We start from the raw sequence: 19,388 nt of genomic DNA, 5'->3' as shown, positions 1-19,388 counted from the left end.
TGGCGCCCAACTTAGAGATTTATTCTTATAATCCTAGCAACTCAGGAGGTTGAGATCTGAGGATTGCAGTTTGAAGCCAGCCTGGGTAGAAAGAATCTGTGAGAATCTTATGTCCAATTAACTATAAAATGCCAGAAGTGGAGCTGTAACATAAGTGGTAGAGTACCTACCTTGTGCAAAAGAGCTCAGGGACAGTGCCTTGGTTCAAACCCCAGTGCTAGCACAAAAAAGGAAATTCTTAAAACCAAAACCACGAGTCTAGATTGTGATTAAGGAGTACATGCTCTTCAAAGAACTGAGTATTTTCAAACAGCCAACTTTAAAATATTAATATTAAGGAATTAAAAATGTGAATGCATTTAAGAAAGTCTCATTTTAAATAGTGAACATGAGTACTTTGAGTAGCTCTTCATTTTGTTTGGTTTAATTTGTGTCCACATTCTTCATATCACTGATGAAGAAAGACAGGCTGACTGGAGGACCTGGGACAGGGTGTACATGATGCTCCATGGCAGAGGAACCAAAGATGAGATGGTCCCCCGCACCCATGTCACTGTCCTCTAAACCTTCCCAGGGTGTCTCCTGGACCACCGTCCGCTACATGATAGGAGAAATCCAGTACGGAGGGAGAGTCACTGACGACTATGACAAGAGATTGCTGAACACATTTGCCAAGGTTTGGTTCAGTGAAAACATGTTTGGGCCAGATTTCAGCTTTTACCAAGGATACAGCATTCCAAAATGCAGCACAGTGGAAAACTATCTTCAGTACATCAAGGTTTGTGACATGTCAAGAATGTTTCACGTTTGTGAGATTTATTTACACAGTATGTACAGCACTGAAGATGAATTTCTAATGACTATATATATATATAAACATTTGCTGTAACTGGATTTTTTAATATTTCCATGTTTACTTGATGATCGAATTGCTCCCCTCTCTCTCTCTCTCTCTCTCTCTCTGTTGTATGAATTCTTTCCCTATTTCCCTTCTCTTTTGATGCCTCCGTGAAGAATTTTCTTTGGGGAGATGGTGTGGACCAGATATAGGAAACTATAGAAGTCATAGTGCTCTGCCTGTGACACCTCAGGCACCACTGCTAGAAGGCAAGTGGCAGCTTCTAGACTCAACCTGCTCTATTTTTTCTTCTCCCAACCCATTTGTCTGATCCTGGGATGGCCATTGGTAACCTATCAGATATAATATCCAGGAACTTGCTTTGTATAAGTGTTTTTTCAAGACAGAATTTCTTAATGTTGGCAGTATTGACAGTCAGGGCCAGATTGTTCTTAGCTGTAAGGAACTGTCTTTTGCATTGTAGGGTGTTTAGAAGCTTCAACAAGATACCACTATCATTGCTGTAGCCAGTTATAAGTCCCAAAATGTTTATAGCTATTGCTAAAAAGCCCCAGAGGAGTAAGATTGTCCCTGGTCGAGGACCATTGCTGGAAGAAAGAATAAGGTAGATTTAAACAGAAGATGTGGGAATATGTTGTAAAAAACAAACAAAAACCCCCACAAAAATAACTCTAGATTTTCAAAGTAACTTCATTTTCTGTCTCTATACCTTAAAGTAATTGGACTGTGATTTAGCAGTCTCTTTGGCCTCTAAGATTTATCTCAGAGTAAACAAATGGAATCCCAACAGCCCTGAAGGGCTAAATTTATTAGTATATTTATAGTTTTTGATATATAAATATAATGAGTTTATCATATATTACCACCTTTACACTTTTATTAATTCAGATCAACAAATATATTTGTCTCACTCTATTGTATGTATCTTTAAATCATTATCAGAGAATAGAAAAAGCACTTGAGAAGGTATAAATTTATGCATGCCTATACACATATTTTTAATATACACCCCCATTTCACAATGAAGTTCAGGCAGTTCATAAAAAAGCTATCATGTAAAAGGAGTGAAAGGAGAGAGAAGAAGGGAGAGAAAGTATGACTAAGACAGTGACTGAATTAAGGATAAGATATTTCATGTACAGCAATATATATCAATAGCTGAGGAAGTTTACGTCTTTCTCTCACCCTCTTTCACTGTTTTTCTTGGTTTCTCTCGCAATATTTCTCTTTTTCTACTTTCCTTCTTGGAAGAGCACAACTTCCAACCTGTGGTCTTATTTGGGCCTCTCATTTCTTGGTTATATAAAAACGTAATATCTATGAAGTTTGCATTTACTTAAACTAGCTCAGAATAGACTATCAGAAAACAAAATACCAATTCCCTGTTCCTTTTCTATCTCATGTATTATCCACAGGAATATCTGTGCATTTGATCAGTGCAGAGGCCTGAGTGAACCATATGTGTATTTTATACATCTTAATGGTAAAATTTTCCAGGCTTAGTGGAGTTGAACTCAGGACCTTACACTTGCTAGGCAGGGGCTCCACTCCTTGTGCCATGATTCCAGTCCTTTTACTGTAGGTATTTTTTGAAATATGTTCTTGTGTTTATGCTTAGAACAGCCTGAATGACAGCCCTTCTAGTTCTCTTCCTCTGAGCTATTATTGGCTGAGATGGGGGGGTCTCATGAAAGTTCTGATTGGCCTCAAGTTCTCATCCTTCTATCTGCCTCTGAATAGTTGGGACTGTAGGCATGAGCTACCCCACAGAGCTCCAGGTAACTTTTAAGTTTTGATTTTTTTGGAGAAATCTTTAATGTTTGCAGCTTGACAGAAGTTAAGATAGATGTGGATGCTTTTCCTAGTGAGATAATATTTATCTCCTGAGATTGTATCATTTTTACTGGTGTCTGTGTTCGCAGTTTTTGTTTATCTGTAATATTTGGTGTCCAGAGCTTGCCGGCCTATGACAGCCCTGAGGTGTTTGGACTGCACCCAAATGCTGACATTACCTACCAGAGCAAACTGGCCAAAGACGTGCTAGACGCCATCCTGAGCATTCAACCCAAGGACAGTGCTGGCGGTGGAGACGAGACCAGGGAGGCGGTGGTGGCTCGTCTGGCTGATGACATGCTGGAGAAGCTGCCTGCAGACTATAGCCCGTTCGAAGTGAGTGAGTGGGATCCCAGCTGACCTTGGTCACCGTGGAGGTGTCTGCCTGTGGGGCAGTAAGGAAGAAGGAAGGAGGCAAAACATAATTTTCTGAAATTAAGCAAATGAGCCCAAACTTGCAGTTGAACTAGAAAGAGAAAATTGTAACCCACCGGTGTCATTGTTTCAAAACATCAGCAGCTGAGAAACATGACCAGGATGTCCACACCTGCTACCCGATGACAGGGGCGTGGTGTGGTTGATGATCTCTTTGCTCACACTGCTCCCTGAAGTACTTCATATGCTCATTTGGCCATAGGAAAGCAGTGCATTCTTGAGTCAACTGTTTGTGTGTGTGTGTGTGTGTGTGTGTGTGTGTGTATGTGTGTGTGTGTGTGTGCATGCATCCACACAAGCTCATGTGTAGTTTAACACACATCTTAAAATTCAAGCTTTCTTCATTCCAAGGATTCTACACCCATCTGAGTACCCTCTGGTAGTTCTTTATCCAATTTGTTTTAAAATATTGGTTATTTTGATATGTAAGTAGTTCCTAAGTAGGTTTTATAATTATGAAAGTTAATATTGTAGACATTGTCAGTATTTTGAGAAGATTTACCCCAATAATATTGTTTGGGAAAAAACAAAAAACACAGCAAGTTTTGATGAGTCACAAAGCAGGTATCTTGTTTTGTCTACAGTCTTTAGAGACCACCTAGATGAATCACATGATCCTCAGGACTCACAGCTGCTATAGGATTGTGTGTGTGTGTGTGTGTATGTTGACCTTTTCTACCTAATTTTCAAAAGAATGCTGGAGCATTTTGTCTTTGGTATCCTAATCCTTAAGCAGGGAATTTTGCTGCTAGTACTACAGATTGAACTCAAGGACCTGTGGGTAAGGAAATAACTTCTCTGGAGGCATCTCTGATCACTTGCATGGAAAAATCAATATGGCCATCAGCTTTCATAAGCTCTCTTCATTATGGGATCATGAGAGAGGTCATTTACATCTATCAGAGTTGAAATATTTATGAAGCAATTAAATGTCTAAATATCAAGTGATAATTACATAAGCAAGCATGGCAAGTAGATTTAGAAGAGACTCTGCTGATTTTGTTAGGGCCATCTTAGGAGAAAGCAACTCAGCCTGCAACAAAGCTATACAGCAGGTCCTCAATGGCTGTTTATAGAGTTGAAATGCATGATGGGTAGATGGGTAGGTGGATGACTGCTTTGACAGGAAAAAAAGCTTTTAAAATAGCAGTTCATTTTTTATTTTGGCAGTACTGGAGTTTGAACTCAGGGCTTTGTGCTTCTTTTTTGCGGGGGGGGGGTCCGGTCGTGGGGCCTGTACTCTGGGCCTGGGCGCTGTCCCTCAGCTCTTCAGCTCAAGGCTAGCACTCTACCACTTGAGCCACAGCACCACTTCCGGCTTTTTTCTTATGTGGTGCTGAGGAATCGAACCCAGGGCCTCAGGCATGCGGGGCAAGCACTGTACCACTGAGCCACCTTCCCAGCCCTGGCTTTAGGCTTCTTAAGTCAGGGCTCTTACTACTGAGCAGCATCATGAACCCTGACTTTTTGCTGGTAATTTCTTTTAGGCAGAATTTTGTTTCCTACTAGGTAAAATGCTTGGGCACACCACCTATGTGAGACTGTCTGATAGTTAGAATAGCAGATGTGTGCCATCGCATCTAGCTCTTCAGTGAGAAGAGCCTCACAGACTTCTTTCTGCCTGGGCTGGCCTTTGAACAACAATCCCAGAAATCTCAGTCTCCCAATAACAAGGATGATAGGCATGAGCCACTGGGGCCTGAGTTTTTGAGACAGCTAACAGGATGGTTGAGTGAATGTACATGTTTTCTGTATGTATCTGCATGCGTTCAAAAGTACTCAGATGGCTAGTAATTGAATATTTCCTAGTAAGTACATTTGCTATTTAGTTAGCATTGTGCATTTTAGTTTCTTCCTTAAACTAATGACTATGTGTTGTTTTCCACATGGTATGAAAATTTAGGCTGATGGTAAACCAGATATTTATTTATACTGTTTAAAAAAGAAGCTCATGACTGATGAGATTGTAAAAATTGGAGCCTGTTCAGAAGAAGCTCTTAAAGCATGTGTTGAACATTTTCGTGGCAGGTGAAAGAGAGGCTGCAGAAGATGGGCCCCTTCCAGCCAATGAGCATCTTCCTCCGGCAGGAGATAGACAGAATGCAGCGGGTCCTCAGCCTCGTCCACAGCACCCTGACGGAGCTAAAACTCGCCATTGATGGCACGATTATCATGAGTGAAAATCTGCGCGATGCACTGGATTGCATGTTTGATGCCAGAATCCCTGCGCGATGGAGAAAAGTAAGTGCAGCCCAGCTCTTATTTGTGCAAACTCTCATTGTCACTAGGAGTTCTAAGTTGGAAGCAGAGGGTGTTTAAGAATAATTTACTTAAGTCATTTCTTTTGCTTAGTGACTAATGCTTTTAGAGGCATGGACATTTATATTGTAGATAAACAGTGAGACAAAAAAATTATAACTGTGCATCAGGTACTCTACTAATCAATTTCTACACAAGATTTACTTCAATTTTGCATTACACTGCCCTTGCTTTTCAGGCAAGGAGTTTGGGGAAGGTTGTATCTTTTCCAGATCACATCTATAAGACATGGAAGAAGCAGAATTTAAGCCTAAACTCTTAGACTCCAAAGTCCATGATGTAAATTCTATAGAGGACACTATGTCTAGATGCATGTGAATACTACATTAAAATAATTTTTATTATACAAGACTATTATACCAGGGCTGGGAAGGTGGCTCAGTGGTAGAGTGCTTGCCTTGCATGCACGAGACCCTGGGTTCGATTCCTAGCACCACATAAATCAGAAAAAGCCAGAAGTGGCACTGTGGCTCAGGACAGTGCCCAGGCCCAGAGTTCAGACCCCACAACTGAAGGGGGGAAAAAAGAATAATTACACCAAAATAATAATTACACCAAAAAAATAATTACACCAAAAGCTATGCAGAAACTAGAAATCAGTGTACCTGATATGGCTACTAATATTGTGCACAGTGTGTCTACATTGCTAAGGTTGGGAAAAGTAGGCATTGTTGTCGTCTTCAACTCTGTTCTGACTTACTTTCTTTCCTTCTGATCCCAGTAGTCATCTGAGGGTTGATTCCTCATTTATTCATACAGAGAACCTTGAAGTTTTAGTAATATTTTATAATTGTTGATTTGCAGATGCCAAGCCATGCTGCTACTATTAACACTAAGGGCATCCATGCTAGCTCTATCTTAATGAAAGTTCCACAAATGAAATTAGGCAGAACAATACAGGGAGGGAATGCACATACTTAGTATGTGGTATAGGGACCTAGATTTCCATTTCTGCTCCTTAATGAGAGGAAATAAAAGTGCATACTAAAGCAACAAGCTTTCAGCCAAATAACTTGTTTACCTCATTAAAAATAACTAGGGAACAGCTTATATGGTTATTGTCCACAGGGTGTATTAAAGTTTTATGGTTGTCTCTGGTTATAGTTATAGTCCACAAGAAAAATATATATACACACATATATGTATACATATATGTATACATATATACATATTCACATCACATTACATATATATATATATATATATATATATATATAGTGTGTGTGTGTGTGTGTGTGTGTGTGTGTTGATCCTGGGGCTTTTTGCTCAAAGCTAGCACTCTACTACCTGAGCTATAGCTCTACTCTAGCTTTTTGGTGGTTAATTAGAGATAAGGCTCTCATGGTCTTTCTTGCCCCTGTTGACTTTGATCCCTGATTCTTAGAGCTCAACCTCCTGAATAGCTAGTATTACAGGGACACCACTGCCTCGCTACAGCAGATTATTTAAAAATCTTGGTGATTTATCTAGGTGATTCCATGAATGCATTTATATGAATTAAACTCCTGTTTAATCTCTAATCTATTGAAATTATAACCTGGTACATGATGGAGACCTAGAACCTTTAATAAATTATTTTGATTATTTGATAGAAGGATTAATGAATGATAGAAGGATTGGTATGTGGAGGATGGTTTTATGAGCAAAAGATTTCTTAACAGCTCTGTGAGGACCAGATTGGGGATAGATACAGAGATGAAATTGGGGGTGAATCAGCATCTGTACAGGTTATTTGATAAATAAGAAGATGAGACTTGTTGGGAGTAGAACTGTTAGTGATTTTTTTTTGCCAGTACTAGAGATTGTATCCAGGGCTTGGGCTCTGTCCCTTAGTTTTTTTCCTCAAGACTGAAGCTCTACACTTGAGCCACAGCTCCTCTTCTAGCTTTTGGTTGTTAACTGGAAACAAGCATCTCATGGACGTTTTTTGCCTTGGCTGTTTTCAAATCATAATCCTCAGATCTCAACCTTCAGAGTAGCTAAGATTGCAGGCATGAGCCATCCTGGCTTCTGGCTTGTCATATTTTTATAACATTAATATAAAGAATAAATAACAGTGTGAAAATTTCTCATGTCAAAACCCAAAGGAGACTTGTGATTTAGGAATGTTTTCATTGCAAAAATGAGATTGGTACTTTATCTTCAAAACAATTTTTTTAATAGAAAATGCACTTAGTCAGTTTCCATGGAAGAATTAATTCTACAATAATGGACTGTTTTTGTGTATGTGTTTCAGGCATCATGGGTGTCCAGCACATTGGGCTTCTGGTTTACTGAACTTCTAGAAAGAAATTGCCAGTTTACCGCCTGGGTTTTCAATGGCCGACCCCACTGCTTTTGGATGACAGGCTTTTTTAACCCCCAAGGGTTCTTAACTGCAATGAGACAGGTAATTGCGCTGATGTGCTCCTTGTGCTGCTGTAATTTTCCTCTACAAGCTTTTCTTCTTCCTTTGTAGTTTTAGAGACTATAAGAAGATAGAATGGCTACTCCTGGTGCTTGCAGTTACATTGTCAGCAAAGTAAATTCAGCCATTTATTCTCGGGCTGCTAGCTTACATTTCAAAGTGTTTTTTGTTGTTTATTTTGCATTTGTTTTAATTTCATATTTTTTAAAAGCACAAATAGTGTTATTAGGATAACGCAAATAGTTAATGAGGGTAGTTTTTATGAGAGAATCGTTATTTGTTGGCATTCTTCCTCCTTTGAATGAGGGTAATGTGGAGCTAAACTTTCGCTATTGTTATCTTTTATAATTAAAAGAAACCTCTAATTGTGTCCTCATCCTTTTGCTTCCTGAAACAGGAAATAACTCGTGCCAACAAAGGCTGGGCCCTGGACAACATGGTGTTGTGCAACGAAGTCACCAAGTGGATGAAGGAGGACATCTCTGCTCCGCCGGCCGCGGGCGTCTACGTCTATGGATTGTATCTTGAAGGTGCTGGCTGGGACAAGAGGAACATGAAACTCATTGAATCAAAGCCCAAAGTTCTCTTTGAGTTGATGCCTGTCATAAGGATTTATGCAGAAAACAACAGTAAGTTGTCTTGTCCATTCAGTGAGGGTTGGTATTAGGAGTTTGCTAACATTGTAAACCCAAGATTCCATTGTAGTGGTTGTTATATAAACAGGGATTTTATAGTTTGATCACCTAGCTTTATATTCACGCCCATGTTTAATGACTGTTTTGTTGACCTCTAGTCACTTTTATTTTTGTCAGTCGTGGGGCTTGAATTCTGGGCCTGGGCGCTGTCCCTCAGCTCTTCACCTCAAGGGAAGTGCTCTACCACTTGAACCACAGTGCCACTTCCAGTTTTCGAGTGGTTTATTGGAGATAAGATTGTCTCACTGACTTTCCTGCCCTGGCTTGCTTTAAACTGCAATCCTCAGATCTCAGCTTCCTGAGTAGCTAGTCACTTTTTTGAGTGAGTATTTTGTTGACCTTTAGTCACCCTTTTACATAGGCAATGCTTCTAAAAAGTTCTTGTGTATCTAATAAAACAAAAAATGTATGTTTAGATACTGGTGAAATATTCATGAGGTCCAGTTGCCTCTGAATATGAGGAGGTGATATGAAAATGAATGATGGTACGAAGATGTGGAGAAATAGGCATGCCTGTAAAGGGCTTACTAGGAGATAGTGGCTATACCAGCTTGGGGGTTTGAGTCAGGTTGTGAAGTCAAGATTGAAATCAGGGGTATTTGGCTTAATCTTATAGCTAAGAATAAAATAATGGGTTTCTCTTTCAGCCTATGAATAGAAGACCACTTCCATGAAGCACACACATTACTAAACTCTTTCGATTAGATTAAAATATTTAAACTATTTTCCATAATTGTCCTTATGTTTCCTGGAATTTTCTGCTATTTCTACTCAGCTACTTCTTCCTCAACAACCACTGAGTATTAGGTACTGCCCTTCATTTTAGAAGTGTAACCCTTAACTTTAGAGTAGGTCATGATAGTGGATATAAGGATGTACAGATTTAACAATAGAAGCACAGTGATTTTTTTTCAACAAGTAAAGTCATAAAATGATTTCTTTTTAGAGGATGATAATCCAGATTTGGAAACTAAAATCAGGGGAAAATAGTTTATTAACTGCAAACATTTTTTAAGCAAGCGTTTGCTGACTACTTAATATATACCATCCACGAACTTTACTGCTGGGATACAAAGGTAATTATTAATCAAATCCTTCCCCTAGGGATGCTTAGTCTAGTGAGCAAAACCAATAAGTAGACAAATAATTAAAATATAATTGAATACATGTTATGATAGAGACATGTTCAAGTGGCTTTAGGGACCCTAGATGGAAGATATAACTATTCCTGGGAGGGTAGAGGAGATCACTTTTGAGGTACAGATGGGAATGTGTGTGATTAAGATTTAAGCAAAGATTTTACTCGGTGCTTTTTCTGGTCATTCAGTGACTATTTATGTGGTGCTGACCATCTGCCAGACTTTGATCGAGAGCTGGGCGGGACACTGCGAATATAATAGGCAGACCCTCCATTCTCATGGAGCTCAGTCATAAAACAGAGGGAAGATAGCCATGCAAGAAGACACTCTGGTCAGATCCTTCTGCTTTTGCATTTGTGAATTTGACTACATGCTAAAGTTTCCTTGTGATCCTCATATTAATACTCACAGACATTCATAGACTTTCATGGAAAGGCAAGACTTTCAAGCTGCCCAAAACATGTTTCCAACTTGGCTAAACTCAGTGATGCTCTCTCTACCTTTTCCCTTTACTTCTTATGCTGTGAAAGAGTGTCCTTTTCTGATTGCACTGATGTGTTTTCATTTATTCATTCATTTCTTTTTGCACTTTTTCTATTTAAGATGAGTTCCCCCAGTATAGTGCTTAGGGCACAGGGAAGCTATGGAGAAAATGTGTATGTTGTCTGGACTTACTTCACGTATGAGTTACAGTGGTAATTGCTGCAAATTCAATATTAATCAATCAACAATGCATATTCAAATGTGTTGTTAAATACAAACACATCAAACAAAGTTTTGTATTGAATAGTTGATGACTATGGTTCAGTGGTCTTGCAAGAAGAGACTTGCAGGAAGCTAACCTTGTATTCTCCATCAGACCAATGGCTCAGTATTTGTTGATTCATGTTCATGGTCATTTCATGGGACAACCTACTGTGAATAGTGAGGATGATGTCTAAATGAACACCCCGATTTCACAGTTCTTGTTTTACAATGGAAGATGAGTGACTTGCGTCTAGTTAAACACATGCCTGCATACGATAATGTCGGAGTTCATTGAGGAGAATAATTGAACTGAATCCAAGTGATAGAATAGGATTGTGCAATATCCAGAAGCACAGAGAGAATGTGGGAGCATCAGGCAGCAATGGTGTGCAGTGTTTGAGGACGAGAAAGTGAGTGAATGCCGGTGAGAAGAGGATGAAAGGCAAGGGTAGAGAAGTGAAAGAGTGAGTGTCAGCGCACAGTACATTCAGGGCACAATCAGCAAGGGCTTCAGTATGGTGTGTGTGACTGGCAGGGACCACGGATGGGCACGATCAGCAAGGGCTTCAGTATGGTGTGTGTGACTGGCAGGGACCATAGATGGACATGATCAGCAAGGGCTTCAGTATGGTGTGTGTGACTGGCAGGGACCATGGATGGGCACGATCAGCAAGGGCTTCAATATGATGTGTGTGACTGGCAGGGACCATGGATGGACACGATCAGCAAGGGCTTCAGTATGGTGTGTGTGACTGGCAGGGACCATGGATGGACATGATCAGCAAGGGCTTCAGTATGGTGTGTGTGACTGGATGGTGAAGGAGAGTGCATTCCACTATAAAGGATGTGGCCAAAATCTCCAGGTTTTGTAGTCCCAGAGAGTGTCATGACCACATGGTCATGGAAGGTCAGTTCCCAGACTAGACAGTCCAGAGGACTTTCTGAGAGACAGAGAGCCCAGAAAGGACTATTGGAGCAATTTGACAAATGATAAAGAACTGAGGCAACGAAGAAAAGATGGAGTGGAAGTGGACAGGAATGTGGTGGCAATGAGTGGTAGCTGGGACATAGAGAAGACTTGGTGTCCTCTATTAGATTAGAGAGAGGGAGAGAGTTGGAAATGGCTTAAAGTATTTGGGCTTCTCATCTACATCAAGTGTGAATGGGCTATGACCTTGAGTGGAAGACTCCCACCTCATCAGGAGGTGCCTTTGTTTGTCATCCTAAGTGAAGCTTTTCCTACCACTAGTTTTTCATGTGAGGGATCTACCCAGAAGTAGAGCTCTGTCAGAGCTGAACTAAAAGTCTGGCCTCTGCTGTGTCAGCCCTCATTGTGTTTAATTCTGCTCCACCATTCTGGGGGAACATGACCCATGTTCCGATTATAGAAGAATGAGATGGATGTACTTATTATGGCTGGTAATTTGCTAGGGCTTGCTATTCATGTCATCTTGTAGAGTTTGGGAGGAGGATGGGGACCTTGAACTGCATCATCGATTTGTTGGGTCCTAGAAAGTTCACATTTCCACAGTCTACTCCTAGGCTCTAGTTTAATGCCTACCCTGGGGCAGGGGGAGTTTGAACTTGTTCTTCAATCCATTGGTGCAAATCCAGTTCTCTTTGGCTGGAGAACACTAGCGAAGGAGAATGCCTTTCAGGGGGACACCAGTCTCCACCTGCTTGTGAACAGCCATGTGGAGGTGCCCTTATTAAATGCAGATGAGTTGCTTTGTAGACTCTGATCAAAAACTATAACAAAACAAGATAGAAAAAACCCCTCACTTTTCTTTTTGATTTGTGGTGTGTACCAAGCCTTTCTTTAAACCCTCAGAGTGACAGTTTCCTCTCCCCCACCCCCCATAGTGCTGGTAATCCAACCCAAGGTCTTGATCTTGCTAGGGAAGTGCTCTGTTTCTGAGCTATAACACTATAGCTTCAACCTTGTTTTCTCCTATGATGACCTGGAAAGGTTATTGTGCTTCTTCATATTTTACCTTTATTGCTGAAGAAGATTGCAGTTTTCAGGAAGTTTATTAACTATAAGCCTCTTGCTTAGAGATGGGATGTCAGACTTAACTTTATGTGACTCTCGATTCAGGCCTCTTCTGCTGTGCTGGCTCATCCCCAAAGTCCAGATGTGGGATTTAGAAGACAAGCTCAGTTTAGGCAATTTGGATGTCAGTGGTATTTAATGAGCAAGAAAACTTCCACATGAAGGAGTTTCTTCAAGCAGAAGATGGGGATGGGACAGTGGTTGGAAGAGAGAGCTAACATTTACTGAGAACACTTTGTGGGTAGATTCTGCACCCTGTCTATGTGATCTGTTTAATTTATTAGAGACACCTGACCAGAAGAGATCATGCTGAGGAGATTGTAGGAGAGCACCAGTCTACAGGATGGAGGAGTCTGTGAAGGGAGATCTCAGCCGCTGTCCACTGCTCAGTGCATGGGGTGGCTTAATAACTTTTTTTTTAGCTGAATCTGAATGAATGAATGGATATTTAAACCTAGACAAATATACTGACTGTGGCTAGGTAAGTTAAACCTAGGCAAATATGCTGACTGTGGCTAGGTAAGTTTTACTTCTTAGGTTGGTGTCAAGTCCTTAGAGTAGTAGTTTTATAGAAATTGTAGTCAAATGTTCTTTGAGCCAAAAGTCTTCAGTCTTTTAGACATTTTGCTTTATGATGTGGCCTGTAGTCAACATATCATGAAAATGTTTCTTATCAAATGAAAGAAAAACCTTTCTTCCATCAAGTTAGGTGTTACTTTTATTTGCTTGTGACAGAGCTTTAGAAATCCAAGGTAACTTGACGTCGGACATCTCAGCATGGGAGTAACACAGTAATAATTTCAAAATACAGGTGATCCTTTATTATTTAAGAACAGATTATTATCACACAGTGCTACCCATCCTTCTGAGCATTAGTCGGAGATGATACTCATTAGCACTGGGGAAATGAGGAAATAAAATAAGCAAAGGAAAAGGGAACCAATTTGAAGGTATTTTAAAAAAAGAACAGCTTTGGTTATTTATTCTTTGCTGGTTTTAGTTAGAGATGGTGGAGACTTGTCTTGCTAAACTGTTTCATTGTTAAATAAATGTTTGCTTAGTGATAGGAAATTAACATTCCTGTTACTATTTTCATGCTATCCATTTAATTTTCACTTAATTTTGATAGCAGAATAGGGCTCTAATTGAGATGAATAGGTGCAGCATCATTAGTGACCAAAAGACAGCCCAAGTACTACATTTAAAAACTAGAATTCTTAGGGTAATAGCTTTTACATGAATACGAAGAGTGATTTCTCACTTCATGCCAATTCATTATTGAAATTTACATATAGGAGTAGTTAAAACGGATATCTAAATACTTCTTTTAGCTCAGAAATGGAGTGATTGGAGTGATCTACTACTAATTTAAAAAATTCTCATTTCTCACAAGGACATCATAGCGAAATACTCAAATTTTACTAAGTTCATTGAGATGAACATCACTAACACAAACTCAGGATCCTCTGTTTTGAAAGGAAGCTGAAAAGAGTCAAATACAGGAAAGGTTAATCTTTTTACAGAGTGACTGTATGGATGGGGTAATGTTTCTAAATGAACTTCAGGGAAACAGCTGGAAAGAGCCACTGGGAAAACATTGATGGGAGAGTTTGGGAGGATGGGGTGAAACCTGAGGATCTCTGGTCACCAACTCGACTGCAGGAGGGGTCTCGGGGCCTCTGGAGCTCATAGGTTATTTTGTGCTAGGGAGACATGTTCCTCAGAATGCCCTCTGACTCCAATCCACGACGTGCCATCATGGGGAGGGGGAGGGGAGGGGAGAGACACATAAGGTGACTGGACGGCCACCGTCCCCTCTTCTGAGCTCCACGGCAGTCAGTCCACTCCCAGCATAAAAGTCTGAATCGCTGACAAGGTCATGGGGAACAGAATTCTGGGGAATCTGTTTCAGGAGAATGTAAATCATCTATATGTGCAGGTGGAAGGAGAAGAAAATGAGCACATAACCTATCTAAGCATCTACTACATCCCAGACATGCTACTGTTACATTATACTACACATTCACACACACTAGCTCATTGACACATTGCAGCCACTGTAAAGTTTGTCATCTCCGTTTTGAAGGTGGGGAAATTAAAGTTGGGAGACGTTCGTGAATGATTCCCGGTTACTGCTCGGCAAAGCTGTCATTGTAAGCACATTTGCCTGTGGTGGGTGCATGCAGACCTCGGGGACTTCTGTGGTTAGTGCTCAGTGGCAGACCCTGTAATGAGGGAGCTCTCTTGGATAATCTGGGATGAAGCAGAAACTCAGATGACCTTACAAGGGGGAGTGCTCCCTGATAGCCTGGCTGTGGATTTCCCAGGCACCAGTGACAGAAGCCTTGAGAGGTAGTGAAGCCTCTGCCCTTGAGGGTGGGGCTTGCACTCTAGGCCCCCTTGTCTCCCACTGCAGGCTCAGGGTTCTTACTCTCTATTTACCAATAAAAGACTGTGAGCCAGAGCCAGAGATCACAGGGTTGCTTTTCTGGTTATTTGACCCTAGTATTTGCAAAGTGGCTTTGATAGAATCTCAAATATGCCACTGATTGAACTCAGATACTTTATTTTCATTTTTTCCTGCAAAGATATAGAGGTGTCCATGCATAGCAGATTTCTAGTACTGTAGAACTTGAGAGCACAATGGGCTTTGAGTCTGTCTGGGCCAGGGTTGATGCACTCTACATTATAATATAGTATCATATCACATTACATCATCATATATATTATCTCATCTATTAAGATATAAATATATCATGTTGCATATCATATATTATATATAAGTATATAATATATATAACATATATAACGTATAATATATAATGTTGTGTTTCAATTTTCCAATCAGTAAAGTGACTTAGTAATAGTAACCATCACAGAGCTGTTGAGAGAATACAAATGACAACTTTGAGCATGTAGCAGGTGTATCATAAATAATTGTATGATTGTTACTAATACTTTAAATAACTTTTTTGTCATTTGTGAGGCTTGAACTCAGGGCCTGAGCTCTATCCCTGAGCTGTGTTTTGCTTAAGGCTAATACTTTACCACTTTCGACCCACCCCCACTTCTGGTGGGCTTCCTGCCCTGGCTGGCTTCGAACTGTGATCCTCACATCTTAGACTTCTGAGTAGCTAAGACTACAGGTGTGAGCCACCAGTGCCCAGCAAAGCACATGAGTTTTTAAGATAAAAAATGACATTTATAAGAATGTATAAGGTATTAGTAGCAAGGAGGTCAAATAAAGGAAAGATTTGGTTACCATATAGAGATTGTAACATGGTTATTGTGGATATTGGAAAGAATGTACCTAATGTGTATGAGTGTGTGGATAAAAATGGAGAATAGACAGGGAAGCTGCATAGCTAGACAATAAAATCCTCCCAGGTATTTTATTATGTTTTTTTTAAACCTAAATTGTAGAGTTCACGCAAAAGGTTTTATAACTTCTTTTCTTTGTTCCTCTTTCTGGAGTCCTAAGCCTTTAAACATATGTAGCTGATTTGTCCTACCTACTAGCTCGCTTATTTTTGTCTATTGATATTTTTGGTTTGGAAAACGATTGTGTAGCACTATTCCTGGCTTCTACCCCCTATACATAAGTCAGGCCCACAGTTGGTATAGCCCAAAATATCCCCAGATGTTGGCCAGCATTCCCTGAGAGTAGAGCTACCTCTGATTAAGAATCACTACTTTAGAATACTCATTGATATTGAAACTTCTATCTCCTATTGTGGTCAAATGTTAACTTCTCCCAATCGAAGTAATTGCATTTATTGTGGGTTAAAAATGTGACATAGCAGAACTAAAGTTCTGCTATAAAGTCAAATAGTGATATGCTTTGCTTTTGTAATTTGATATGAAAGATATGCTTTTGATATGCTTTGCTTTTGTAATTTGATATGAAAGATAGTTAAATTATTGAACATATTAGTTTTTGGCAATGTGTTCACTCATTCCTCTATATTAAGATTGTTTCTGGGTTTCAGTGCCTAGTTTTATTACACTCATTCACCAAAGCGAAGTCTTCATCTTACTTCTATATTATATAATTTCAATTCATTAGTATACCAAGATTATTTAAAAATTAATATTATATTGGCTTCCTCACAGAATGATGCAAGGTTATATGCACACATAACTATCTGTCTTTATAAATTCTGTAATCTGGAAGAGACAGTAAAAGACTACACTGCCCCAAGAGGTGGAAGTCAGGAAAAACTATTGTGAACAAAGTCGTTTTCACAAGAAGCTAACAAAGCTTAAGTTCTCATGCTACTCCAAGTTAGACTCCTTTCAGAACCAACTGAGTATTTGCATGTGTTTACTTATTTTCTTAGGGAGATTCTGCACAATGGTGCAAGTTTAATGCCCCACAGACTCACATCTGTGACCATCAGCTTGTCAAGTGTGGAGAGAGACTGTGGTGAGGCTGAGTATCAGAGGACAGACCGACACAGGTTGTCGTCTTTCATGGTGTCTGTGGTTTGGAAACCACTGCAACTCTGCCATTCCTGAATAGGAGAATGGAGCCTTGGGGAACTCCACTAATGCTTTCCCTAGATGCATTTCTCTCTGCATCCTACACATTTTGGCTTTCTACTCCAAAGGGAACTCAGAACACGGGGTTTGCGCCACAGGACGTGTGATTTAAGGGGGGGATGTGGTCTGTGGCACAGAAGGTTGAAGATGAGATTTTTAAATGATGATAATAATAATGATGATGATGGTGATGTTACTGACAGAGTAATGCTGGATGTGTGATTACAAGTGGCAGGCTACTTGTGCCAAAGGCCAGGCGTAGTGGTAAAAGATGGAGAGAATATGTGAAGGGGAAATCAAAGAGAACCAGCAGAAGGGAATGTTGAATGACTGGTAGAAAAGAGCAGAATCGTGGGAAGAGGGGTGATTATCAAGATCATAAGGCAAGGGGTCAGTTGGCTCAGTCTAAGCATAGGTGGGTGTATTTTCATAGGTAGTGTGACAGTGTCAACCCCAGTGTAGGAACTGTGTGACCTCTGGAAGTTCCTTCACCTTACCAAACCCATTTTCCTTTGAAATGACCTTTGGAAGGGGTGCATAGCTTGGCTTGGCACCATCTCTGAGATGCGTCTTAGAAATGTATCTAGCTCTTTGCTGAGATGCTTACTAGAAATTTATGTCGATCTTTTCTCTCATGAATTCTTTTGTAGCCTTAAGAGATCCTCGGTTTTATTCCTGCCCCATCTACAAGAAGCCAGTTCGCACGGATTTGAACTACATCGCAGCTGTGGACCTGAGGACAGCTCAGGCCCCAGAGCACTGGGTGCTCCGGGGAGTGGCCCTTCTCTGTGATGTCAAGTAACGTGGGCCTGTACCCTGAGGTTCTTTGGAAAACACAAGCTCCCTGTCTGCCTGCCTGTATGTCTCTAGGAGTGCTGGGTAGCAGGGGAACGTGTGTACTCTCCCAGTCCAATGCTTACAGTTTACCTGTTCATTTCTAGTGGCCCACCTCTGTGTTTCTCAAAAAACGATTATCTTAAGTGATTTAAATGGAATGTTTACAACTTCCTAAGGAAGTATGGCTCTCCAGCTTCTCATAGTGCATGTTCTTATTTCCCTCTGAAGACTGACTTGGTTAAACAGACAGTCTTTTCCTTGAAGGAATTCTTCATTCATGCTGGTCTGGGGCTGCGGAGTTCTCTCGGGAAACTCCGTCAGCCTGTGTTGGTTTTGCTTCCACTGACTTTTGCATTTAGGTCACATTACAAGAGCATTGCTTTCAGGCCCTTCTAGAAAACATTCAGATCTTTTGAAAAGCAAAAACAGGGTGAAGAATAGGTTAAGAACATCAAAAGACAACTCTTGTGAACCTGTAGAATAAACATGCAGAATAATGTTCAATCCCACTTTTCCTTAATAATGAGATACAAATTTATGTCCATACCAATAATGAAGACTAATAAACTCATATAGTGTAATGCTTCTAAAATGAATACATATACAAATTGTTAGGGCAATGTGCTTGGTCCATTTTTTAAGAGTGAAGTAGATGGACAGACTTTCTTGTACTTTCATTCTTATTTTATCTACATCATTGTAGAAGACTGGATACAAGTGTTACATAAAGTTATATTTAATAGCAGAAACAATGGGAGTCCTAAAACTAATAATAATTGCTCAATAACAAAGCCATGCTAATGGGAATTAGGAGGTATTAGGCAAATAAGTAACATGACACTGAAGATTGATTTCCTTATCTGGAAATGACAAGGTGATAGTTTATGAAATATTGGGTTACAATGTGATTGCAACTATATAATGAATTTGCAGGTGACCATGTAAACAAAAATTAATAACATGGGAAAATGGTAAGAGGTATTATAGTATGGGGAGGAGTGTAGCTCTCTTGAAAAATTTAGTGATTGGAAGAAAATATTTAGAAAGTATGTAGGGATTATTTCATAAGGGCTTTTATTAACTGATAAAAAAGACCTAAGGAACTTTTCACCTGCTTTTAAGTTCTGATTATAAGTTATGTACTTTTATACAATCTATTTAGTAACAAATTAGGACAGTATTAAGTTAGAATTGTGGTTTACGCATGTTTGATTAGCTCAAGGTCTGTTTAGCTATTCCTGTAATAAAGGTTTTTGTTTGAGATGTTACTAACAGGGGGAAGACAGTTGCTGGCCCTTCTCCATGGCTTCAGTCTAATTGATAGCATTTTATGCTAACTGTGGTGAGAGTTCATCTTGAGAAGTTTATGAGATGCTTGGATGATACTGTGTTCATTTGAACAGCTTCTTATAGTATGGACTGACATGCCCATTTACTCATGAGAATTGTGATATAGCAACAGTTTTCTTTTGAACAACAAATAATGAACATGTGAATGTGATACAAATTAATAAAGAATTGT

At 39.9% G+C, this 19,388-nt stretch overlaps 1 protein-coding gene across 1 annotated transcript in view; it reads left to right on the top strand.

The window, feature by feature from the left end:
- Dnah5 (dynein, axonemal, heavy chain 5) overlaps nucleotides 1-17,927 on the top strand; it is a 197,962-nt gene extending 180,035 nt beyond the window's left edge. Inside the window, exons 75-80 of the mRNA XM_013013842.1 lie at nucleotides 575-778; nucleotides 2,813-3,028; nucleotides 5,156-5,368; nucleotides 7,683-7,835; nucleotides 8,251-8,482; nucleotides 17,680-17,927. Coding sequence (XP_012869296.1) covers nucleotides 575-778; nucleotides 2,813-3,028; nucleotides 5,156-5,368; nucleotides 7,683-7,835; nucleotides 8,251-8,482; nucleotides 17,680-17,831 — 1,170 coding nt within the window. The 3' untranslated portion in view covers nucleotides 17,832-17,927. The remainder of the gene's footprint in view (nucleotides 1-574; nucleotides 779-2,812; nucleotides 3,029-5,155; nucleotides 5,369-7,682; nucleotides 7,836-8,250; nucleotides 8,483-17,679) is intronic.
- Nucleotides 17,928-19,388: the final 1,461 nt, after the last annotated feature.

Source organism: Dipodomys ordii, unplaced genomic scaffold (assembly GCF_000151885.1).
Source record: "Dipodomys ordii isolate 6190 unplaced genomic scaffold, Dord_2.0 Scaffold21, whole genome shotgun sequence".
NCBI classification, from domain to species: Eukaryota; Metazoa; Chordata; class Mammalia; order Rodentia; family Heteromyidae; genus Dipodomys; species Dipodomys ordii.
The sequence above is the reverse complement of the archived record's forward strand: the minus strand, read 5'-3'. Positions and strand labels throughout refer to the sequence as shown.